The sequence below is a fragment of the Gymnoscopelus braueri genome (genome assembly GCF_963280865.1).
Source record: "Gymnoscopelus braueri genome assembly, chromosome: 24".
In the NCBI taxonomy this organism is placed as follows: domain Eukaryota; kingdom Metazoa; phylum Chordata; class Actinopteri; order Myctophiformes; family Myctophidae; genus Gymnoscopelus; species Gymnoscopelus braueri.
Window position 1 is genome coordinate 30852278 of NC_137626.1, and position 26716 is coordinate 30878993.

At 42.2% G+C, this 26716-nt stretch overlaps 1 protein-coding gene across 2 annotated transcripts in view; it reads right to left on the bottom strand.

The window, feature by feature from the left end:
- Window positions 1–26716, bottom strand: part of LOC308080835 (FERM, ARHGEF and pleckstrin domain-containing protein 1-like) — an 82930-nt gene that overhangs the window by 40812 nt on the left and 15402 nt on the right. For both annotated transcript variants that reach the window (XM_080422861.1, XM_080422860.1), the window contains exons 3-6: window positions 4547–4651; window positions 4322–4364; window positions 3825–3903; window positions 982–1079 (exon numbers count right to left, since the gene is read on the bottom strand). In XM_080422861.1, coding sequence (XP_080278987.1) covers window positions 982–1079; window positions 3825–3903; window positions 4322–4364; window positions 4547–4651 — 325 coding nt within the window. The remainder of the gene's footprint in view (window positions 1–981; window positions 1080–3824; window positions 3904–4321; window positions 4365–4546; window positions 4652–26716) is intronic.

A 26716-nucleotide genomic window follows, 5' to 3' on the forward strand; every position in this document is an offset into this window, starting at 1 on the left:
AGGATCTAACTATTTCCATAGACAACGCCCTGGTGACTTTGGTTCCAATGGCCAAGAACCCTGGTGTTGCCCTGGACAGTCAGCTCTCATTCAAGGCACACATTGCAACGGTCACATGATCCTGTAGCTTTACACTCTATAACATTCGAAGGATCATACCCTTCCTCACCCAGGAGTCACCCACGCTTCTTACTGGCCTCCCCGCATGTGCAGTTAAGCCCCTCCAAATGATCCAGAATGCCGCAGCACACTTGGTCTTCTAACCAGCCAAAATGTTCACATGTCTTCTCCACTCCCTCCTTTGGCTCTCAGTTACTGCCCGCACAAAACACTGATGTTGGCCTACAAAGCAACCAAAGGTATGGCACCCCCATATCTTCAAAGCCTGATCCAACGCCACAACCCATCCCGCTCACTCAGATCTAACAAAGGGAAGCTGTCAGAGCCTTAAAACAACCGGGACAACGGCCCACATGTCCCAGACTCTTCTCCCTTCTGGCTCCCAAACTGTGGAACAAACACCCAGTTAGAACGGCAGACTCACTCCCAATCTTCTGCTGTAATCTGAAGACTCACCTCAACCCTTAGCACTTGCTCTAGCCTTGACGACCTTGCAGGTTTATGCAAAAGTTAAAATGTAATTTAGAATGTGTTAAAATGTGATGCCAGGTTCATTTGTTGACCTGGCATCCGATAGTTTGTATAGTTTCAAAATACAGATCATTTATTTTTTGATATTATACTGTTTAGACTGATGATAGATAGGTTCTTGGTTTATCTATGATTCTAGATTATTATTTTTATGCATTTGATGCATTACTGATGTATCACAGTAGCTAGCTTCCTAGTATCTGAACAGCATCCAGTGATATTTGATCTAACAACGTTCCAACCCATATGAACTTCCGTTCCGTTTCCTGAAAGATAAAAAGACCATGCTGGCCAACTCTTAGCACTGGTATTGTTATAGTTGGTACTTACACTGAATGATGTGAGAGACCATGAGTGCAGCACTGGTATCGTTGCAGATGAGACGACCGCATGCCAGGTCATGTTTGATCTGGAGAGCAAACAAATAGCTAGAGAGAGAGGGAGACATATGGAAAAAGGGAGAGAGAAAGAGAGAGAGGGTTTGTTTACGTGGAAGTGAAGTGTGAGTCAATAACATACTCAACTCAAACTTAAGATACGAGGCAGAAAGCCCATTTGAGAAATCCCAAACGAAATTTACAAAGATGATGCTGGATGCATGATAACTAATGCCTGTATAGGCAAAACTGGGACAGTCCCCCTCCACATTCAGATTAAGATTCAGATTTTGGGAATATGCAAACCAATCAAAAGAGCAGCCACCTCCCATGACAACAGTACCATGTGATGGACAGGACTTGCTTAAGCTGGTCTCAGATGAGACGCATACCACACACACACACACACACACACACACACACACACACACACAAGACCCACACATGGGCTACAGTATATGCACATACAAAGCTCAAACATCATGCTGAATATACTCTATGTACACAGGACGACAAACGCATACAAGTTGAGAGAACAATGACTGAGAGATGCTGGACCAATGGACCTTTTTGGATTGATTAACTACTTTATTAGACATAAATGCAAACAGCAAGAGTACAGTCAAACACTTGGTCTAAAATACCCTTAATGTGTCTGAAACTCAGTTTGAGAACCACTGATATAGGCTACTTGTATCTTCATAGTGATGGTGATGGTGAATATTGTCTAATCGTGTCTTATCTTCTGGTCTTATCTGACTGTATTTGACTGTAGCAATGATCTGGAAGTCACATTTCCGGTGTGTGTGCCAGTCACACACCTGCCAGCTGGCTAATTAACGATAACGAAATAAAATACAATACCAATTGGTATTACTGAAAGGGAAAATAATCGACCGAAGTTACGTTTCCTCACTTTTTTGGAGGAGTTTATCTATCTATCTAAGTATCTTTCTACAGTATCTATGATTGTTTCTTTTTTGTTCGTTTGTTTTTAATTTTCCTCTCCCTTCCATTTGGCCCCCACTTTGGAAGCCTATGGCGTAGAGCACACAGTGCCTACCTCTCCGTCCAACAGCATCTCTGTTGACTCTTCTGCCTCCGGTCACTTCCATCTGTCAGCCTGTCCATCTGTCTATCCATGTGTCTGCTTATGCTTCTGTCTGTCTCAATTCTTTGGCACTAGTAGCAACTAACAAATGGCACCAGACATGATTCTCTGACCATGCAAGCGTTTCTGATGACACTTAACGTCTATTTATCCATTATTTATCCACATTTATTTGCGGAGTCCCTGACTCAACCTCCTTCCGCTCAGCTGTCCGTCTGTCCCTTCTCTCCCCCACCAGAGGGAACATGCAGCGCTGTGGAGTTCTCTGACAGCTAAAACAAAAGGCAGAGTGGCTCCCTTCCAACTTCCTGTGCTGGACTCAGCAATCTCCCCCCTCTCCCTCCGTCAAGCAGACGTCTCTCGATTCTCTAACCAATGAATCAAATGGCAATGGAAAGTGATTTATTTGACGTTGTGAAGAGGCAGTGAGGATTCTATGTGGTGTTGTTCTAAAGCATCGCGGGGCCAAGCAAAGTAAAAGGGTACACTGTACACTTCCTACTTGGCATTGTTATGTTGTTTTTTTCCCTGTGAGGAGCACAGCACCTGGGAAAATGTGTTTTCTTTTTTCTTTTGTTTTCAGTTCAATGCCCTGTGACACTGGATCACAGTTTTAAATTTAGTCTACTTCCTCAGCGAATAAATAAATAAAATGAATATGCCATTTGCCATTTTTCAATACAAAAAAAAAGCTTTACACTATTACTATATTCTCACTATATTCAGTCCCGGCCTAAACAGTTATCTATATTTGTCTATTCAAATTATCTTAGTGATGCATATAGGCATTTACAGTATGTAGTGTATCCACCAAATGTTTATTTTCCCCCATGAGCTATATTAGTGTGTATTCCGCACTGACTGCTGCACGTTTGGCTTTTTGTTTTTGCTTGCCAAGAGCTGCCCGCCAAATTTGCGTAAAACACTGCGCTCGTCGCTCTCACTTTTTACCCAGCAGTCCAATTATAATCATAATCATAATCATAATAAATAAATGATGTGCCTTCAAAAAACTCGCTCCCAGCTGGGCGTTTTCAGCAGAGTGCCTGGCTTTTTCAGCTGGGAAAAAAATGCTTTGGTCTACACACAGCCCTTGGAGCTCTAGAAATAAGTTGACTCAGAGCTTTCATTCGGCTTTTAGCTACAGCAGAATGTTAAATACAATTTACACAGATCTGGAGAAAGTCTGAATCGTCAAGATACATTTTACGGCCCTATCTCTCAGGTTTGTCACCATAACAATCCCATACTAGTCTTTTTATTGCTGTACTAACCAAATTCTCATGGCAGACAGTTAACAATTTCTAACCATTTCCTGTGATGTGAGTGTGACCCAAGGTCTCTGATATGAGTTTGTGATTGGGTCCCTTGGTAAAGAACTCTAAAATGTCAACATGTCTCCTTTCTGATGTTCAGGAATGTGGATATAAAATGTGTCAAAAATGGTAAGCGCTAACGGAGAGAAAAACAAAAGACATGACCCCACAAACAAAAACACGTTGACATATTGTCTATCTTCTGACCTTTTGTCCGGATTTTTGTCACAAACCACAAGTGGCAGTTATGAAGCGAGCGTGAAGTTTTAAAGGACTGAGCAAAAAAATAAACAAGCCCTCTGTCATTTAGAAATGTTTGTTTTTGTTTTCTTGCGTGTGCTGATGGCGTTCGAGTCCAAACCCACTCACCGAGTTAACTCCTCCATCAGCTGTGTGTGGTCTGGAGGAAAGAACTTCACCACGAAGCGAAGGATGGTGTTTTTGGGTCCTGAGGGAAGATGAAGAAAGAAAGATGAGGAGAAGACAGACGCAGGGAAGGAGAGAGGCAGAGAAATTTGAGGGAAGGATTTGAAAGCAATCTGTTAATAACTCATGTATAGATGAAACCATCACATTGTGAATTTCTTCAAAGTTTTTTTATTTTTTAAGGTGGTTATTTTGCTTAAAAAGAACGTTAAACTGTATCTTTCAACTTCAAGGCCTCGTTATCTAAGTATTATTATGATACCATGTACCCAAACAAGTTATATCAGTTTTCCAAATTTACACTTTCACTGACATAGGTCTTAATTTCTCCCAATTTAGTCATTATATTCCCCCCCAATCGGCCTAGGGGGAAGTCTAAACGAGTCACATAACAAGAAATACAGATTGTGTGTGTGCGCGCGTGTGTATGTGTTACTTACGTCTGACTTGCTTCAATGTTGGCTTCAGCAGGTCCAACCAAACCTACAGGCAAACAAAAAACAACTTCAATACAAGTTCAAACATAGACATTGCATGTGTGCGTGGGTGTGTGCGTGGGTGGGTGGGTGGGTGGGTGGGTGTGTGCGTGGGTGGGTGGGTGGGTGGGTGTGTGCGTGGGTGGGTGTGTGCGTGGGTGGGTGGGTGGGTGCGTGCGTGCGTCTCACCGTCATCTTGCGGTGGTCCTGGTACTCCAGACCAAAGTAATCTCCCTCCAGCAGGTTGAGGTGGGCACACACCAGGTCAAACAGCACCTTGCCTTGGGAACGTTGCTGCAGAGAGGAGATGGTGAGAAGAGAGAACAGTTAAGATTCACACTACAACTCACACACACACACACCGACACCTCATCACCGTGGTTATCGGTGAAAACAACTTATTCCAGGCAAGTTTAAACTTAAGCCATTTTGTTTGTTAAAATAAGTGTTAAATAGCTCTATATTTTGAGTGTTTGTAACAGTAACAGGAGTCTCCATGTCTCTCCAGCTCTTTAGTAAACAGAAAATGCATTTTCAGGTCAGGATAAACAAGTGAAATGAGCAGACAAATGGAACTGGAACACTATCAAATTGAACCTTATAAATGGGTACTCTCTCCTGATTGGCTAAAATTTGGCAACCCACCTGAAAATGTATTTTCTGTTTAATAAAGAGCTGGAGAGACAGGGAGACCTCTGTCACTGAACAAACACTGTATAGCAATTATTACTATAACAATATAGTGCTTTAACCTTTTAACAAAACACTTTTTGTTTTAACCAAAAAATATCACTTACCCTACCTTTTAAGTTTAACTTTAAGTCTACAGTCACAAGCAGATAATGTGATACACTGCGACCACCTGTCAGTTTGCACTTAACATTTTGCACAGACAGAGATGCTTAATCACAGCTTAACAGACTTTAATTTGAGAGCTAAGACAAGGTTTGTCTTGTTAACACATCAGAATAGGAATAGCAGGACCACCATCAATCAACCAGTGCAAGAATTCAAACTGGAACAGAGAAACCCAAACCCAACACCCCAGCCTGCACAGACAAGTGGATTTGAATTCACCAGGCACCAGCCGCTCTGTACTTGCAACCTGTACCGATACTAGTGGAGTATTGTGTGTTCAGGTTTATACAGGAAATACTATGCACCAGTCACTTTGCACTAGTGGAAATATTGATATTTTACTGTCATTTCCCTCCCAACTTTGTTGTGTATTATAGTACTCTGTACTGTTGTGTTGTCATTAGGGGTGGGACGATATATCGATATATCGATATATCGCGATACTTTCTCCCGCGATAAATAATCGATATCCTCCCGGAAAATATCGATATAAAAAAAATATATATAAGATATCGTGATATATATTGTTATCGTGGGCCTAATATCGTGATACATATCGTATCGTGAGGTACCCATATCGTCCCACCCCTAGTTGTCATACTATTGAATTTATATTAATTAATCTACAGTGCTTGCGGACTTGCAGATACATGAATACAAAATAAAATAATTTTGCTGCACCTCATCACAAATGCTTGCTGCATTTGTGATAAGGTGAATCAAATTGAACAAAGCCAAAATGAGTCTCTAATCATTTTCTCTCAGGCAATTCAATCCTAAATGATGGCCTATCTCAGTCTGAAGAGCTTTTTAAGTGTTACATCGTATTATTTGATAACCACGTCTCAGACGGCGCTTGTAAAGTTAATGAAAAGCCTTCTTTTCCATCATCACCCCTAGACACACACACACAGTCCACACACACACACACACACGTAAAGATGATAGGCCTATCTAGGGCGGTATGTCTGTAGCAGAACTGTAAACATTCACATAACTTCATGCATGCTTCACTTGGTTTGGGGGGAAACCCTGTCTGAAGAACAAGACATGAGGTGTGTGTGTGTGTGTGTGTGTGTGTGTGTGTGTGTGTGTGTGTGTGTGTGTGTGTGTGTGTGTGTGTGTGTGTGCTGTGTGTGTGTGTGTGTGTGTGTGTGTGTAGAAACACAAACACAGGGACAACTGAACTTCGGTTAGAATTGTTCTTGGTACTGTAAGTAAGCTTCTTCACAAATTGTATTTAAACTATTTTCTCAAAAATATAAATTGGTTTCATTGACTACAAATGTTTTTTCACAACACACCAACATTCAGACACATAGTAAGCTGCATAGTAAAACCAGTCTTACAGTAGGTGAGAGGCTAAGAGAGGGAGACAAAACAGAGTGAGAGGGTGAGAGAGAGGGATACAAAACAGAGTGAGAGGGGGATACAAAACAGAGTGAGAGGGGGAGAGAGAGGGAGACAAAACAGAGTGAGAGGGTGAGAGAGTGGGAGACAAAACAGATTGAGAGGGTGAGAGAGTGGGAGACAAAACAGGGTGAGAGAGAGGGAGACAAAACAGAGTGAGAGGGTGAGAGAGAGGGAGAGACAAAACAGAGTGAGAGGGTGAGAGAGAGGGAGACAAAACAGAGTGAGAGGGTGAGAGAGAGGGAGACAAAACAGCGTGAGAGGGTGAGAGAGTGGGAGACAAAACAGATTGAGAGGGTGAGAGTGGGAGACAAAACAGGGTGAGAGAGAGGGAGACAAAACAGAGTGAGAGGGTGAGAGAGAGGGAGACAAAACGGAGTGAGAGAGAGAGACAAAACCGAGTGAGAGAGAGGGAGAGAACAGAGTTAGAGGTTGAGAGACAAGCAGACGAAACAGTGAGAGAAGATGTGAAGAAACAAAAACAATGGTTGGGTAACAGAGCGCAGAAGACCAAGACCTCTGCCAGATCTGTCACCATCTGGCTACACTCTGCGTGTGTGTGTGTGTGTGTGTGTGTGTGTGTGTATGTGTATGTGTGTGTGTGTGTGTGTGTGTGTGTGTGTGTGTGTGTACTGTGTGTGTGTGTGTGTGTGTGTGTATGTGTGTGTGTCCGCTTGACCTCACAGACGGACTGATCAAGCAAACAGGAGCAGATGGTAACACACACACACACACACACACACACACACGGGCACTCACACACGCAGCAGGTAGTAACTAAGCCAAGTATGGCCACTCGCCAAGACACCACATGTTGATGTTAATCACATGCAAAGGTATAACATGTGGTATCTTTGTATCGTTACATTGCTTTAAACAGCTATTGTTTTTGTTTTCATTTTATTCACCAGCCAAATTCATTTGGCTGGTGACTTTTAGGTAATTATAAAAGTATATAATATATGGTTTTATATTAAAAAAAATAAGATTCTGCACTCTGGAAAGGTGAGAGCAAGTCCCAGTGTGCGGAGTGAGTATTTCTTTTTACCTGTTTTTGTCTGATTTATTCTGCACGCGGGTTTCTCTAGTGGATGTGCCAGCTTTATTTCTTTTTTTTTAAGAACCCACAGTCCTTTTCTAGAGAACTCAGTAGAGCAAGGGAAGAAGGAGAAAAGGCCAGATAAACAGACACACTCCACCTCACTATAAACCCCCCCCCCTCCTCTCGCTCTCTCTCCTCTCCTTTGTTCCTAGGAGCTTTTGTCTCATAATGGAAACTCCTGAGTCTAACATTGGACATAAAACATGGCTGTTATTGTCCTCTATTATGAGCAGATCAAAACCATGTTGATTTTGGACCGGCTACAAGGAGGATATCACGGGATGAGACAAAGGCATGCATGAACACATCCTCTTATTACGGAGGACGTGCAGAAGAAACTGTATCACACATTTAAGAACGCACTCCTAACACACTCAATTCAAAGGGCTTTATTGGCATGAGAAAACATACGTTTACATTGCCAAAGCAGAAAGCATAATACAACAATACAGCAATACAATCAAAACAAAAAATATGTACATTTGAAAGTCAGAATCTTCGATAGGTCAATTTCTATGTACCAAGATCACTGGGTGCAGGTATAGTGCCGGAATATACACAATGATTAGTCTTTAGGGTGGTTGTGTTCCGTTTGATATCCTTTTCCTATCACAGCAACTCACGAATCTTGCTGCTGTGTTTGCACATTGTTGTACTTCGCCCAGCAGGTATGGGAGTTTTTTGTCATTGGTCATGTTTTCAAAATCTCCGTGTGTGGTTGTAATCTGTGGGAAGTATGTGTCTCTGATGTCTTGGTACAATGGACAGACGGTTAGGAAGTGTAGCTCGGTTTCCACTTCATTTTGTGTGCAGTGGGTGCATAGTCTGTCTTCTCTCGGGATACAGGTCTGCCTGTGACGACCTTTCTCGATCGCAAGACTGTGCTCACTGAGTCTGTACCTAGTTAAGATTTTTCTTTGTTTTGGGTCAGTCACGGTGCTCAGGTATTCTGCCACTGCGTATTCTCTGTTTAGGGCCAGATAGCATTCTAGTTTACTCTGCTTTTGTGTTGCTTCTTTCCAGTGTGTCAGGTAGTTTTCCTTTTGCTGTTTTATAATTTGGTTTAGTCCAATGGGTTTTCTATCTCGTGGCTCTGTTTGTGTTTGTGCCCGGAGTTCCAGGGCCAGCTGGCTGAGGGGGCATCTCTCTAGGGTTTCGCTGTGTGTGAGTGCCTTGTTATGGAGTGCATCTGGGTCACTTTCTTTTAGGTGGTTGTAGAACTTAAGTGCTCTCTTTTTTATTTTGATAATTAGTGGGTATCGTCCTAATTCTGCCCTGCATGCATTATTTGGTGTTTTTCGCTGGGTACGGAGAATGGATTTGCAGAATTCTGTGTGTAGGGTCTCGGTTTGGTGTTTATCCCATTTTTCAAGGTCATGGTTTGCTAGTGGTCCCCAGATCTCACAACCATAGAGGGAAATTGGTTCTATCACAGAGTCCAGTATTTTAAGCCAGGTTTGAATTGGGATGTCTATTTTGATGTTTCTTTTGATAGCATAGAATGCCCTTCTTGCCTTGTCTCTCAGGTCCTTTACAGCTTGGTTGTAGTTCCCTGTGCTGCTGATGTTTAGGCCAAGGTAGGTATAGTTTTTTGTTTGTTCTAGTGGGATTGTATTTAGGAAAAATTGATGGTTTTGGCGGCTGGATCTTTTTTGAAATATCATGATTTTAGTCTTAGTTAGGTTCACTGTCAGGGCCCATGTCTGGGAGAATTTGTGTAGGAGATCAAGTTGCTGCTGTAGTCCTTCCTTGGTTGGAGACAGCAGCAGCAGGTCATCTGCAAAAAGTAAGCATTTGATTTCTGTGTTTGCCAAGGGGATGCCTGGAGCTGTGGACTGTTCTAACGTTTTTGCTAATTCGTTGATATATATGTTGAAGAGTGTTGGACTCAGGCTGCATCCCTGTCTAACTCCTCGGCTTTGGGGGAAAAAGTCTGTGTGCTTTTTGCCTATTTTAACTGCACATTTGTTGTTAGTGTACATTGATTTTATGATGTCATAGGTTTTCCCCCCAATGCCACTCTCCAACAGTTTGTACATCAGACCCTCATGCCAAATTGAATCGAATGCTTTTTTGAAGTCGACAAAGCAGGAGAATAATTTGCTTTTGTTTTTGTTTAATTGGTTGTCAATTAGGGTGTTTAGAGTGTAAATGTGGTCTGTTGTGCGATATTTTGGTAGAAAGCCAATTTGTGATTTGCTCAGGACATTGCTTTCTGTGAGGAAGTTTAGAATTCTGTGGTTGAGGATCATGCAGAGGATCTTTCCGAGGTTGCTGTTTACACAGATCCCGCGGTAGTTATTTGGGTCATATTTGTCTCCACTTTTGTGGAGTGGCGTTATCAGCCCTTGATTCCATGTGCTGGGGAAGATCCCAGAGCTGAGCACGATATTTAGGAGTTTTAGTATGGCTATTTGGAATTTGAGGTCGGTGAATTTTATCATTTCATTTAGAATACCGTCTGCCCCGCAGGCCTTCTTGGTTTTAAGTGTTTTTATTTTGTCTTGTAGTTCTTTTAGGTTCACACTCACTGCTGTACATGAACATTCAGCAAAAATAGGAAAACACTCAGGGAAAAAAGGAGGGGACCAAGTATAGAGCCCTGGGGGACCACGGTCATGAAGTACTGTATATAAGGTTTAAGTGTTGGAGAAACTCACTCTTATAAAATGTACTCTTAAAGAGCTCACTCTTAAAGAACTCACTTAATTGGAACTGGAATTTGAAAGAAAGAGAAAGATTGATCACCTGTTCTGACTGACCGATGGGTTTGAAATTGAATTCATTTCTAACTAAAGGTCATCTCATATTTGCTGTCGCTGGTGTGAGTTGCACCACAGTGAGCTGTTACTGTGCTCTTGTAACTACAGTACTGGCTATTGTATCAGCATGATTCATGTCCTGTCATGCTGAGCTCGGCCGTTGTGACTTTTAACACAAATTGCAAATAAACTCGGGCACTTCAGCTGTTTACGGAGGATGAGCAGGTGATGGAGAGAGCGGATGAAAGGGTGACAAGTGGTGGAGCGAGAGAGAGAGCGAGAGCGAGCAGAGAGAGCGAGAGAGAGCAGAGAGAGAGAGAGCAGAGAGGCCCGGACTCCCTGGAGTGACGAAGGGAGGCTGGAGGGGAGAATGGAGTAAAACAGGAAGGATCAACAGAAGAGTTGAAAAGACATGGATGCTTCATTTTAGGCTTTCAGTCAACTCCATTGACGTTTAATGCAGGAGAGGAGCAGGGATATGGGGAAACACATCTTCCTTTAATCAGCGTAGCACCTCTTCAACAGCAACAACTACATCTGGATTAGGTGGCGTTTAGAGGGAAGAACAGCCTTCCTCTTAAAGTAATACAAGACACCGGCATTCAGAGCGGAATGTCACAGCTATTTAAAAAAACAAAACATCACATCTAATATCAGCTGGAACAACACAGCCTCGCCAGTATACACAGTAGGCTGCCATAGAAGCTTGTAACCACATTTTCCTATCCACAAAAACTAAACTATTGTGTATAGACTGTAGACTGTGAACTGAACGGCTTGTGTGAGAAGGGTTATTCATGCGAGACCATGCGATTTCAGCCGTCTTTTACATGTCCGATTGTATGAAGGGACCAAAGCATTTACAAAATCAACTATCACAGTATTTTTCACCAAATACCTCAAAATCTCTATTGTGATGTTATATCGTGACGATAACATACTTTTTTTTTTTAAATGTTTCAAAAATAGTGAGGAAAAGCAGATCTACAAGCTCACAAAGTGTCACAATGCAACACGTTGTGAGCTTGTAGATTTTTTGCATGACAATGTCTTACGACGAAGTATAAAACAGGGTTTGCGATGATGCGATGCGATTGCGAACATGCCCCAGCATCTGTGACCAACCACCAAGATGCTGATGAGAGTGTGGAATCATCACCATATCATCCCATCCTAGGCGCTAGGATGGGATTATAATCCCAATAAAAATAGTAGTGCTCGCAACTTCTGGGGAGAATGAAGATGCACAGCACGCAACTTCCATGGAAATGCAGATGGTATTTTTTTTTTATAAATGTTTTTTTGGGATCAAAGTGTTGGACAGAGGGACAAAGTCCTGCTGTTAGCAGACCTTTCATTTCAAGGACCCCCAGTTTACTATGCATTAGGCCTCGGACTGTACTCTGAGACTATACAAATGGAACCAATCATTTAGTTAGGGACCCCCTCGAGTTACCCTGGGGTGTCCCCGGACCCCACTTTGAGAAACACTGGTCTACAGAATGGATACAGCTGAATAAACTCCAGCATTAATAACCCCTGTCTTGAGGCATCCTGGTGACTGAACCATTTAGTCTGCATACCTCATCACAGGCACAGACTGAATCTTTTATCCTGGGTTCAAATCCAGTTCATGATCTGTGTCACATATAATCCCTTCTCTTTCCTGTGTCTTAGTCTCCACTGTACTGAATAATAAAACACAAAGGATCATTTAGACCACTGTCCCAGAACCCTCTTAAATTACCCTCGTAGCACTTAGCAAGTAGCGAAAATAAAGACCAAACCAAACTCAAACTGCCTATTTGATTTCACTCTGGGCATTTTATTTGTGTGGTTTTATTGTATTTATTTGGTCATATATTGTTATGTTTTTTAAGCCTCAGGGACTCCCACTTGAGTGGTGTTTGGTAGTCAGTATGTCTGTGTTGAGTTTTGTCTTGTTTTGTCAATTATAAGCATGGAACTTGTGCAACATTCCTGCCTCTTTGCCAGTGCATACTTGCAAAAGAGACTTTCTCTCAAGGTATCTTTACTGGTTAAATAAGGTTATATGAAGACATAAAGAAGCCCATTCTAAGCCCCAAACCATGGAGCTTCGTGGGCTTACAGTATGTGGAACAAATGCTAAGTTGAGCGTAGCTAACTGCAAGGCTAATAGCGTGGTCTGACCCGTTCTCATGACCCCACGACCCCCCTCCGTTCTGACCTTGGCAACAGTCTCACCACAGGAAACGGTGGCCTTGTTGAGGTCACATACAGTACGACAGGAGGGTACCAAGGGGTCCCCAGCAAAATGTGTTAGGATCAAAATTATCAACCCTATATACATGGGCTATTTGAAAATAGCCGATCTACAAGCCCACGCGATGCAACTCATTGTGGGCTTGTAGATCTCCTATTTTCATTTACTTGAGTAAATGTGAAAAAATTAGAATATTTTTTAAACAGAAATCTTGTGTGAGGGGGACTGTGGGTCCTTGGCACAACATTTGTTCAGATGGGGGTCCACGGCCAAATATATTTGAGAACCATTGACATACAGAATTTTCTTTTAACAACCTCATAAACTACATCATAAATAGAACAGCTGGTTCAGGGAATGAGGACAGAGAACTAAACCACAGCTTATCACACCTTCCACATCCGTGTCATCACTAGAGCCCATGAGATTGGTGTGTGTGCACGACTGCACGCTCACAAGGCCATGCCTGAGGTCCTTTCACTTCAAATCACTATCACTTTATTCATCAACTTCCATTAATGGGCCTTGCCCTTGCTCCCCCCCACCCCCACACACAAATTGCTAGCCCGTTGCCTTAATGCCACTTGTACTGTACATATGCACATGCAAATCTCTGCATATGAGTTTATCTGTCCGTTGTGCATCTCCGGAAACCTACAATCCATCGATTTAAAACTCAGTGTGTGTGTCGCAGAGGGCCCGAGGGAGTGTGGTGCCCGGCCGGTGGGAAGTCGGTCGGATCAGTGCGGTTCTCCAAAAATATCTATAAATCCCCAAATCCCCATATATGGAGAGCCCTGAAGTCATCAATATGATGTTATAGTACTGACGTCATAGACTGTGGTCTCCAAGTACTATGATAACGGGTACAGCACTAAACACTCTGACAACGGGTACAAGGGTTATTGCACAACCCAAGGGGCATGCGTTCTGACGGGCATCAACCTATATACTTAAGCGAAAAAAGAATTATGTGGATCTTGGGATCCACATAGAAATGGCGTGTAACCAATGTGGATCTCTGTGTCAGTCGTCTACGAGACGTATGACTCCAAATTTGGGCAACATTTCAGATCAAAGTCCTATTGACTTCGATTATAAAATTAAACATTATGTGGAAAAAGATGACTAAAGTTTCTTCTGTGGCCTACTACTTGCAGTGTGCATACAAAGTCTGGTGCTGATCGGTCTGCAAGATAAGCTCTGGAGAGAGAGAGAGACACACACAGACAGACAGACACACACACACACCCAGGCCCTGTCATAAATTAGATGGTCACGCTTTTTCCCCCCCTTTAAAAGAAAAAAATTGCAGATATAAAACTAGCTCACAACATGTCACACTGCAACACGTTGTGAGCTTGTAGATTGGCCATTTCAAAACAATTTAGAACATTTTTGTAGTTAAGTGGTTAACTGGTTAAGTAGTTGATAGTGTTATGTGTAGCAGTTCTTGCTTCACTTCGACAGGACAGGACAGTAGAGAGACATGAAACTGAGGACAGAAAATGGACTTGCAACATAAGTCTACAGCCGGAATCAAACCGGTGGGAGACAATGCAATGATGCAGTCTTCTTTGCGCTTTCCGCAGGTCACCTGTCAGCGTTTCCCAACCAGATCGTTCTACCTCCACACATACCAGTGAGCCCCTGCGGTTAAAGGCAGTGTCCACTTTCACCCAACCCTTCCTCTCAGGTCCTACTCCATCACCCACTCCACCCCTTTAAAGGGAATTAAATGCCTGCCTAGCGGTGAGCTCTCTCCCCCGACTGTCAGTCAGCCAGTCAGCTGGGCTGGGCCGGAGTCTACATATCTAGTCTCACATTCCAACAAAAGCCTAACCTCCAGGCTATGGGAGTCACGAAGGAGATCACAATAACATCCAGCACACACACACATGAGGGAAGGAATGGAGAACAGGAATCCACACACACGCAATGAAAGACAGATAGACATGGGCAGAGCTGATATTCTAGATGGGAATGTGACCTGCTGGAGGCGTATTTTGATAAAAAACGGTATTGGTTACTCGTCATTGGATCAACATGGCACACCGTAATCCCATTTATTCATTTAAAATTCTTCTCTGACACAAACATTTGGAAAATATGTGACCCAAACTGTTAGAACCATTTTAATCGGAGACAGAATGCAGGCCAACAGCCCATGCTATACTAATTTATCTCTTCTCTGACCACCGAAGCAAGTAATGAAGTTCTGAGTGATACTGATTGATTGCCATGTTGGACAAAACTAGTGAAAAGGGAGCCTAAGTTGAAAATGGCCATAAAAACAAGAGGTTCTCTCTCTCATGAACATGAACATTGCCAAATAATCTAAATACAATGGTAAACCAAATCAAAGTTGAAGAAAGACAAACAAGCACAAGTTTGCATGAGTGTGCGTAGAAACTGTGTTGGCTGGCTTAAGAGGTTTAGGATGTGGTTTACTGTGTGTTCAGAGTGGTAAATCTGTTATGTTTGTGTAGAAAAATGCCTTGCTTCAAACCTTAACATTTAGATAATGAAACTAATAAACAAATTACTAGCAGCATATGAACGTCAGAAATAACATAATCTTTGACTGTCATAAAAATGTTTCTCTGTGTTGAGATAGCGCTGTGTCTGTGTGTGTGTGCGTGCGAGTGTGTGTGTGGTCACTTTCTCTCTAGATTATCTTTAGGCCTCTTCTTTTGGTCCCTCTCCCCCCTCTCTCTCTCTCTAGTCTTTGACTGATCACATCCGTCAAGGTGAGTGTCGAATGAAAACGCATAGATTATAGTCGCCTGTATCCCTCCCACCCCACCTCCCTAGGGTCAAAGGTCAATGAAAACAAACTGCAGGCCCTGGCCTGTGGGTCTCTCCCACACACAAACACACATTCTTGTACTGGCATACTTGGGAGGACTTTTAACTGATTTCCATTAAGGAGTACAAACACACGCACCCCTGAACTCTAATCTTCCAGACCCCAAGTGTCTGTTTCACCCATCACACCTTTGATCTGGGCTGGGTCAGGAAAACAGAATGTGTGTGTGTGTGTGTGTGTGTGTGCGTGCGTGCGTGCGACCCGTGCATGCGTGCAACCAGACAGAGTCCAGATGGACCAGACTGCTGATAGAAACCCAGCATGGTGGAAAAGGAGTGAGACAACGAATGGCTCGAAGGAGAGAACATGAAAGCATCAAGCTGACATTCATTCCACTATGAATGGCTTTCATCGTGTCTCCGTCTCACGACAACAACACAACAACTGGGAGCCTTGGTATCAATTACCGCCCCAAGAGGTTAATATCATCCCTCCATGCATGCACGCCTCTCTATTGTTATTGTGCTTACTTTATTAACTGCATATTGAGCATTATTATTATTATCATCATTAATTAAATTGAAGTGTAAAGAGCAAGAGAAATGCTGAGATAGAGAGAGAGAGAAAGGCTAAGACAGAAAGACAGACAAGAGAAAGAGAGAGACAGATAGACAGAGAGAGATACACCCTGTGAGAGATAAGAGCGTGGGAACAAACGGAACCAAGACTCAACCCTCTGAATCTCAATATGTGTGTGTGTGTGTGTGTGTGTGTGTGTGTGTGTGTGTGTGTGTGTGTGTGTGTGTGTGTGTGTGTGTGTGAGACACACTGCGTGCGCGCAAGTGTGCATGTGTGTTTATTGATAGTTCATTTTCTGTAAAGCACACTGACATTCTCTGTGTATGAAACTAGCTAATATACAAATAAATGTGTACACTGGTAGAGTGTACAATACTGTTCTTGGACATAAATGAGTAAACCTTTTTTTTTTAACATCCAAGAATAGTGGCTGGGTTCTTACACTTTAACATCAACACCCTGCTTCAAACAACAGTTAACACTTATTCATACCAGGAATCAGTACAACCACAGTCTTCTACTGTTAGCCACTGGAAGCTGCCCAGTACAACACGTCTTCTACAGTTAGCCACTGGGAGCTGCCCAGTACAGCCATAGTAGCAAACTAGCAACAATTCCAAGATTCCACAAATGCAGAGAAACACCACAACAACAGGACAAGAGAAAGTGTGGAAGTTCATCAGAAAAAAAGCACTAGCAGTTTGGAGATCAACATGGAAGGGAGTTTAGCATGCACATGCTCAACATGTGTCCATCTGCTCCTATTCCCAGAACAGTCCATGTGCCAGGCAGACAGGAGACACACACACACACACACACACACACACACACACACACACACACACACACACACACACACACACACGCACACACACAGAGGAAAATGTGATTCAAAAGAGTGTCGACATGAGATCTGGGAAGTTGCGAGAAGTACTTTTTAATACATTTCAGATCCAGCAGACACGAGTGGGTGGAGTGTGTCCCAACAAGGAATGATGGAGAGAGACAAATAAATGACAGTAGTAGGCTTCACTCCTCCCTGAACGTCAACCAATCATGTTGTCTGGTTGGGATTAGGTTAAACGGCTTAACCTCCAGACAAGACAGCAAAGACCGTTTACACACGTGCGTGTGGCCATACATTAGGGCATTCACCGAATAGTCGAATATCGAACCGACTATTCGACTATCAAACCACTATTCGATTATTATTATTTATTTTTTTAGTGGCTTTTCTACAGCAGACACGCAGCTGTGAGCTCTGGTGTGACGTCAACTCGCATTCCTTGAGTCGAGTCATCAATGCCATTGAAAAGAAAACTAAAAAAAAACACTTTAAAAAAAATATATATATTTTTTTTTTATAATCAAATCGATTAATCGAATATTCGAATACTTATAGGTCGAATAATTCGAATGCTAAAAATCACTATTTGTGAATGCCCTACCATACATACACACACACACACACACACACACACACACACAAACGAGTCAGACATGTCCTATCCATGTACATTGCATATTTAAATATTCTCACACACACACAGAACTCATAAACAATGACTTACACTCTCTCTCACCTACACAGACACATTCAATGTGTGTCTGAGGGTGTATTCATTTGAACAAAGATCGCAAAGCTCACTGCTTTGTTTCAGAACAGACTTTGGAGCTATATAAACCAACATGATAGATTTATCTTAACGAGTCGTGATATCTAAATTTGTACTGTTGTAAGTGTCATCATCATCATTTCTGTATTTCACTATTGCCTCCACTTTAGCCTGTGATGTGATACAAACTAAAGACGTGACGTGATGATATGAGTAAATGTTAAAATCAAAAAGTTAATTATTTATTTTTCATTAAAAAAAAAAAAAAATTAAGTTCCATATTCATCAAGGAGAGAAAAGTAAGTTACTCTTTGGTGGCTGTGGTAAAATGACTGTGTACATGGTCATAAAAAGTCCAAAAACAGGGCTTTTAAAAAGCAAGTTTGTCATTCACAGATGTTCACTGCGGGCAACAGAACTGGAGCCTCAGCTCAACCCTGACTCAACCTCACAGTAAACTATCACCCTGTAAATACATGTCTTCCATCCTTCAGCATGGCGCATGCATGTGCGCATGCACGTGCTTGTCTAAAACTGGGTTATTTATGTGCACAGAGTGGGGTGGAAACAAACCCAATATAATGGGATTAGGCCTGTCATAAAAATATGTGTAGTGAGGACTGGAATGATTGCACATGCACATGCACACATGCACGCACGGATTGCATACTGTACCAATGTTCCTCTCATTTACCAGATGAGCCACAGTCAACATTCCTCAACTAATGTACATGTGCAAGGCTGCAAGGCTGGTAGTAAAGTAAACTCACACAACAGAATGATCTATCGACTTGTAGTACACATAGTTCATGCAAGGTTTTGTTCCAGTCGGTCATGTTATGTAAATGCCATTTTATCACACTGCCATGTCCCCTTTTTCCATTGGCCTAAAATGAATGAATAATAGTCTCTCTGATTATTTAAGAAAAATACAAACGACTATCGAGGTGCATTTGGGTGATAAAGTTTAATCAAGACACCAAACTGTTACTTTGGAATGAGAGCTCTGTCTGCGTCTCTGATGAGTGTTCAGGAGTACAGAACAGGAGATTAATGTAATTGATAATATCAAGTTAATTCTATTTGCATGATGTGAATTTGACCTATGATTTCATTGTGAATAAATGGACATCTGAGCATACAACATAGTTGCACCTAACACACACATCAAGAGATGAAGATTTTTGCCACAATAAGGTTTTTTTCCCAATTTAAGTGCCCTTTCCACTTATTTTTCATGACAGTTCAGAAGTTGTATAAAAAGCTTTGAATGGAAGCATGTGCTCTATACAGAGAGACGCTCCTAGTTCTTCCGTTGCAGGGTTTCATCACACTTGCATCCATTTGACATTGAAAAATCTCTCAACTGTAATACTACCAACTTTTAAGTGACACAAAATGGTTGACTCCCCAAGTCCCAACTTGAGTCGAGTGTGACAAAATCACTTGAGGGGGAGTTGGGAGAAAAAACAGAAGGAGAAAGAGGGGATGAGACGGAGCACAAGGGGGAGAGAGAGAGAGCGAGAGGGAGAGAATAAGAAACAGAGAAAGACAGAAGAGGCAAAACAGAGTGAAGGAGCGAGTCCGACAGACAGAGAGCAACAGAAACAAGGGGAATGGAGAGTGAGAGTCTAATATAATGTAGCCTACGCATGTAAAAGAGAGAGATTGAGAGAGCGCATGATGGAGGAGTAGGGAGGGAGAAAAAGTTCCAAACAGAACTATTTTTCTCCTTGCTGTCAGTCGTTCGCTAGTTTATCACCGAGGCAAACACAGCCAGAGACCACTGAACACGACGGGGTGCCTCAACTCCACAGCAACAGTTTGGCCCACATCCAACATAGGGGAGAGAAGGGGAGAGGAGAGAGAAAGGGAGGAGAAGAAAGACATTTAAACTCCCTACACTCTAATAATATATCAGCCATTCTGCTGTCTCTAACTGCTACCTAATTCAGAGGATCAACTGTGATTCACCAATAAATCTCTCTCGCTCTCTATGGTACAGCCTCTCTGTTTTTCTGGGAATCATTCTTTCGTTGTTCCAGTTTTACCACTTCTAGCATCCCTATTTTGGGGCGAACATTCCGCAAAAAGCAGATCTACAGTACAAGCTCACAACGTGATGAAAAAAGAAGGGGGCCTAGTAGACCGCTGGGGGAGTCGGTCACTTAAGTATATACGGTTGAAGTGTTTAATGCTAAAGCGGTCCATCTTTGATCGTAGATGCTGCAACAAGTTGCCAATGTACACAAACAAAAACATGAACAGTGGCATGCATTATCACACACATAGTGACACAAATGCATACACAGATTACACACACACACAGACACACGTAGTTTGCTAGGGAGCTCAGATAGGAGTCTACAGTAAAGCAGTGCATTGGCCTGCAGTCAGCTTCTACAACCACAGGAATGATGCAGCGCATAGCAATACAGCCACCATTACACAACACCCTGGCCCTGTCTGTGTGCATGTGTGCGCGTGTACTGCATCAGTGTGTGTGTGTGTGTGTGTGTGTGTGTGTGTGTGTGTGTGTGTGTGTGTGTGTGTGTGTGTGTGTGTGTGTGTGTGTGTGTGTGTGTGTGTGTGTGTGTGTGTGTGTAGGTGTGTGTGTGTGTAGGTGTGTGTGTGTGTGTGTGTGTGTGTGTGTGTGTGTGTAGGTGTGTGTGTGTGGAGGTGTGTGTGTGTGGAGGTGTGTGTGTGTGGAGGTGTGTGTGTGTGGAGGTGTGTGTGTACTATGTAGGTGTGTGTGTGTGTGTGTGTGTGTGTGTGTGTGTGTGTGTGTGTGTGTGTGTGTGTGTGTGTGTGTGTGTGTGTGTGTGTGTGTGTGTGTGCATGTGACTCTGGAGTTTTATGCAGGTGTACGTGCACAAATAACGCGTGTTCATCTGCATATTGTGTGTGTGTGCATCTGCATATTGTGTGTGTGTGTGTGAGAGAGAAAACACTGGAGCGGTGGTTGACGTTCCATGTGACAGCCATGTCTGAGCTGACCACAGAGGGACTGTGGTCATTGTAGGCCCAATTACCTCACATTCTGACCTAGAGACACACTGAATTGCTTGTCATCTCAAGCCTCTCAACTAAAACTCCCAGGCAGTCGAAAACTGACCGACAACAGAACTTTGGAGATTTGAAACGATAAAACAAATATTGGTCAATTATATTTCATTGGAAAAAAAAAAGAAAAACGAATAAATCTTGGTTATTCTCTCAGCACTAGGACAGTACTTCACAAATAGTTTGTTATTTTCGTTTCTTTTCCACTGTTGTCAGAGGGAGATTATACTGTAATCGAATTTAGTGTTCATTTTGATAAGTGTTGTTGTTCATTGGTTGTTAAGAGGTTGTGGCGAATGGAAAGGAATTTATCATGTCCTCAATGATGTTAAGTGATATTGTCACTCATGCGCAGGCACACACACACACACTAGACATGGATACATAGCATCCGTACAGCTACTATTCCCATAATATACTGTAATGTGGCCCCAGTGAGGCTCATATAAACACCATTTATGCGTTTTAATGGGTTCTATAGTCCAGGGGATAGGAGGGTCTCTCTCACTCTCGCTCTCTTTCTCTCACACACACTCTCACACACACACACACACACACACACACACACACACACACACAGAATAGGTCTCTATGGACAGTGATGAATGTGAGCTGCCAAAGCTAGCTACCGTGTCTGAGAGAAGAGAAGAGAAGAGAAGATCTATGCCAAGCCAGGCCATAAAGCAACAGAGATCACAAGGCTCTCTCAACCTCAGTCTGAAATAGTCTTTACTGACTCCAGTTCAGTCAGAAGTTCCAAAATACTGAATATAAACAGACAGAAACCCTGCCTACTAACAGTACATAACACACAACAGTAACTGATCATCCCTCAAACTTAAAACACTCCCAGTCTTTCCCTCTCTGACTTCAGTCCCCGAAAGCAGTCTGAAATTACTGCACCACAGTACAATCACTGTAACAACAAAAACTTCACCAGAAGAATATCCCAAATGCACTTGCAGAATGTCAGCTGGCTTCAGAGAGAAATAACAGGAATAATTTATTGCCCAACCCTGAACTTTAGAAATCTCCACCTTCAAAATGAGAGCATGTGCCAGATCAAATGTAAAGGTGTTAAATATCTGCTTGTGGCTTGATATTGTTGTCTCTGCCAGGCCGAAGGCGTGACTGAGACTATCTTTTGCACCCCGTCTGTCCGTCTGTCGGTGGACAGCTAATCTCCGGCACCCAAACAGGCCAATTTTTCACATGGGCCTGTTATAGCGCCACCAGAAGGCAGATTTTTACAAAATAAATATTGATATTAGTCCTACAGAATTTGTCCAAACATCATGCAAATCGGTACACAGTATTTCTATAGTCATTAAACCAAACGGGTAATTCAGAGTTTTCATATTTTCATATTCCATCCTGATTGGCTAAGATTGGCTTCCAAAGTTTGCAGGAGTGGTCCATTTTGAACAAAATGCCTCAAATCATGAACACAGCGTGCGATTGCCGTGAAACTTTGCACACACATCCCCACTAAGCCGAGGAAGAAATGTCACCCTACATTTTTCTAATCGGCCTTATGGTGGCTCTATAACAGGCCACGTTTTTACCTATAACTGGACCGATCAGCGTGAAACGTTGCACACACACTCCCTAGAGGCCAAGGAAAAACCTCTGCCCTGCATTTTTCACATCACCCTTTTATAGCTCCACCAGGAGGCCGTTTTTGCTAAAACAAAATCGTAATATTACTCCTACAAGTTTTGTCCAAACATCACTCAAATCGGTACACATTATCTCTATAGTCATGTGATCAAGACGGATCTGTCCGATTTTTCATATTCCATCCCGATCCTAATTTCAAACATTGCTAGTCCACAATAACGTGGAAAATGCATATCAAACTTAAAATTATAATCTATTCAGTGGCATAGGGAACACACTAACACACACACACACACACACACACACACACACACACACACACACACACACACACTCGGGGCTGTTTTAGGGGCTTTGTCTTAGGTTTTCTTCTGTCTGGGGGGGTGTCATGCTAGGTTGTTCATTCTTTCCACTCATTACGTGCACCAGTGGAGCCGGAGCAGAGTCGGTCATCTAACAGTCACTGTTGTACAACTCTGACAAATATCCCAGTCTCAACTGAAGTTCCTTTAAAGTTCTTACATTCAGCTCTCATTGTTGCTCATCTCCTCTCACTAGCAGAAGCGGGAACTTCATATTACTGCAAATAACAGTGCAATAAGTGTGATCTTTTTTCAATTCAAGATTCAAATATTTTATACAGTAAGTGGGCAAAAAACAGCTTCAATATACCACAATACAAACTTTGCTTTTGTCCAGCTTTGAACAAAATCATTGAACAAAATCTGGCATCTCATTTCTACACCATCAGGAGTTCATTTGGAGTTGCATCGCATCCCAAGTAGACTTGTTGCTCTGTCACTTAATTAATAAATATTTCATTGCTGCTCTTTTAGGCTACACTCCATGCTGCTCTTTTAGGCTACACTCCATGCTGCTCTTTTAGGCTACACTCCAGCGCAATTCCAGTTTCCCTAAATGTCGAGTCCATGGGCTAGATATTTATTCTTGTAAATTCTGCAAAACATGAAGCCCTAGTGTATACCAGTGCTAGTAAAAATATACTAGCAATACACTATCCTGTATGATAGCCAATCATATTATTATTGGCTGCGGATAGGTAATGTCACCCGACAGCTGGGCAAATGAGGAAAACGACAGACTGTGGTTAATTGCGTCTTGCGTCACTGCGGTTGTAGGAAAAACAATCAGACTCCCGCCGACCGGCACGCTGGTACCATGAATGTGTCCGGCACAATAATTCATGGGAATACCCATAATGTGCACGGACCCACAATGCAGAGAGCTCCGTTGCGGTGTGCCGAGTGTGCGTTTATGACCATCCAGGCCCTTCATTCATTTCATGTCTGCTCTTTACACATGTATCATGTCGCCCCCAAAGAGCATAACAACACAAAGGCTCATCCATCCAAATGTCAACTCTTCCCCAGCCTGAGGAGTTAGCATGTGGGGGCGTCGTTTATCAAAGGCTTTCTGTCCACTGGGGACCACTGAACCACAAACTACGGAGGAACTGGCTGGGATTTCTGTCAAACTCAATGTTAAACCCCGCGCAGTGATCTTATCACTCTATCATGTAAACAGCTCCAGCCCCCCCCCCGCACACACTAAGTTCTATAAGCACCCCCACCCTGCCTGCTGTCATCCAGTGTTCTCTACGGCTTTCCACGTCCAGCCACAAACATCGCAGTCAATCTAGAGGAAAGAAATATACGTCGTGGGATGGTCTGTGAAGGGGATTAGGGTCAAACAAGCTCACTAAGACGGACGCTGAGAGAGAGGAGATATACGTGTTAAGTATGTGCTCAGCCGACGTGATTTATCCGTCACGGGAGAGTTGTGGAAGGATGCTAAGAGAAATCCTCTGCTTTCCAGGGAATCGCAAGGAGCTCAGCGTTAGCTTAGCCCTATTCATATGGAATTCATGTCAACATCTGGGCATCATGTAATTGATTAATCAAGCATTTGAACTAACCCTTCCCTAATCTGAGACAAACATTTGGTAACAAACAGCCGATTTACTCTCAACCTGCAACGTGTTGATTGTATCCGCTATTTTCGGCGAGGAGATTTGGTGTAGAGGGAAAAAAGTAGCGAACCTAGTATAGAGCCCTGGGGGACTCCAGTCAATAGGCAACCTCAGCATTTTGTGAAATGCATTTGCAAAGAATAAAGTGATGTTTTTAGCGTCTATGTCGGTCTGTCAGTGAGTCAGTTTGTCCGTCCGTCCGTCCGTCCATCCGTCTAACACTTAGATAATTTAGATAAATCATCAAGTGTCACCGCACCTGAAGTCATGGCATGCACGAACCGCACATGAAGTCATGGCATGGCACGCACCTGTTGCAAACCTGCCTGTCAAGCACAAAAGAGGAAGTGGCATTGGACAACACATCCATTGTCTGATAGGAGTCGGTTTCATGTTGATGTGGATCTGTAGGGCAGGGAGGGGCTTCTCTGTAAGTGTAAGGTGTGACCTCAAACCATTGGATTAGGAGCTTATAACTGGTTAATACTGGTTGAAAAGCTACAACTTGCAAAAGATTAGGCTAATATATTAGTTCTATCAGGAGTGAATTTAAAATGATGTGGACTTTTAATTGGTAGATTTCTAGACATTTTGGTGCAGATATACTTGGTGATGTAGGTGTTGTGCTTTTGTGATGTTGATAGGTTCAAGTCACAGGCTGTGCGTGCGCGTGCGTAGGGTGACAAGTATCTGCCATCACACCTGTCTCTGTAGCGCTGCTTAAGGTAACTCCGCACCAAACAGACTCGTCCAGACTATTGCAGACTACTCCAGACTGCAACAGACTGGTATTCGGTTGGCAAAAGTTGGCATTTAAGTCTGTCAGCCGACTGGCCATTCATGTGCTAATTTGACTTTTAGCCTGCCAGCGTTGCCAGGTCTGCTTATTATAAGCGACTTTGGGCTTGTTTCCCTGCAAAGCCACTTATGTTCCCAGCGTTTTTTCTTCACTGACGTGCAGTGGTGTATTCTTTATTCTTCTTTATTCTTTATTAATTATTAGGATCCCCATTAGCTTCCACAAAGTGGTCGCTAGTCTAAGTAGTGTAAGTAACTAGTACATTTACTCAAGTACTGTACTTAAGTACAATTTTGAGGTACTTTTACTTTACTGGAGTATTTCCAATTGTCTATACTTGTACTCCACAACAATTATTTGAAATGTTTAGTTACTAGTTACTTTGCAGATATAAATCATTATGAAACATACATTAACCTCTTTTGCCCTATTTTATACCTATAAGCTATTTGAAAATAGCAGATCTACAAGCTCACAACGTGTTGCGATGCACGCGTTCTGAGCTTGTAGATCTGCTATTTTCAAACATTTTGGTACTTTTACTTTTGGTACTTTAAGTACATTTTTATACCAATACTTTAGTACTTTTACTCAAGTAAATGTTGAATTCTGGACTTTTACTTGTAACAGACTCAGAGTACATCTATTGCATTCAAGCCTGGAATTTCGTCATTTTAGGGGCAAGGCCACTTGGCCTTTGGTGTTGTAATTTTTTGGAGGGCACAAAGGCCCTGCCCGGTCTTCCTGCCAGGGCAGGAAGGCCATCCAAAAAAATAATAATGATTTTTAAGTCCAAAAATGATTTTTAAGTCCACGGAAATAATGCATTTAACTTGAAGGTTAAGGATCATTGTATTTTAATATATTATAAGAATAGTATAACTATCTGTGAAATATAACCCGTTTATTTCACAAAATAATGTGTTGGCAAATGACCAATATTTAGTTATATAGGTCTCAATATGTCACATTCAGCCCTGGACTTCACTGACTGAAGTAGGGGTCACATTAATCACATTAGATTCACATAATGTATTTTACCCACAATTAATTTTCATTCAAATGAAATGTTAATGAACTTGCACTAATAATGACTTTAGTTGATTTTTCACTCTTTAAAATATAGTATTTCTTAATTATTAATAATTACAGCTTCTTTTTTTTTCACGATTTTTTATTGTTTTTAAATAATAATAAAAAAGGAACATACAAGATTTCCACCCGACAGCCATAATATATAGCCAATATATGGTTCTGTATCAGTATATGAGTCCGTTTTTTTTTTTTATTAGTTACTTTGCAGATATAAATTATTACATTATAAAACATACAGTAACCACTTTAGGGACCAGTCGAAATTTACATAAGGGGGGGCATGGAGGAAAATAGGGGAGGGTCATGCCTTTCTAATTTTGGTCCAAGGGAGGGTCAGCTAATTTTACTTTGAATCCAAGGGAGGGTCATGCAATTTTGAATTGATAAAATAGTCCGTTTTTTATATACCTT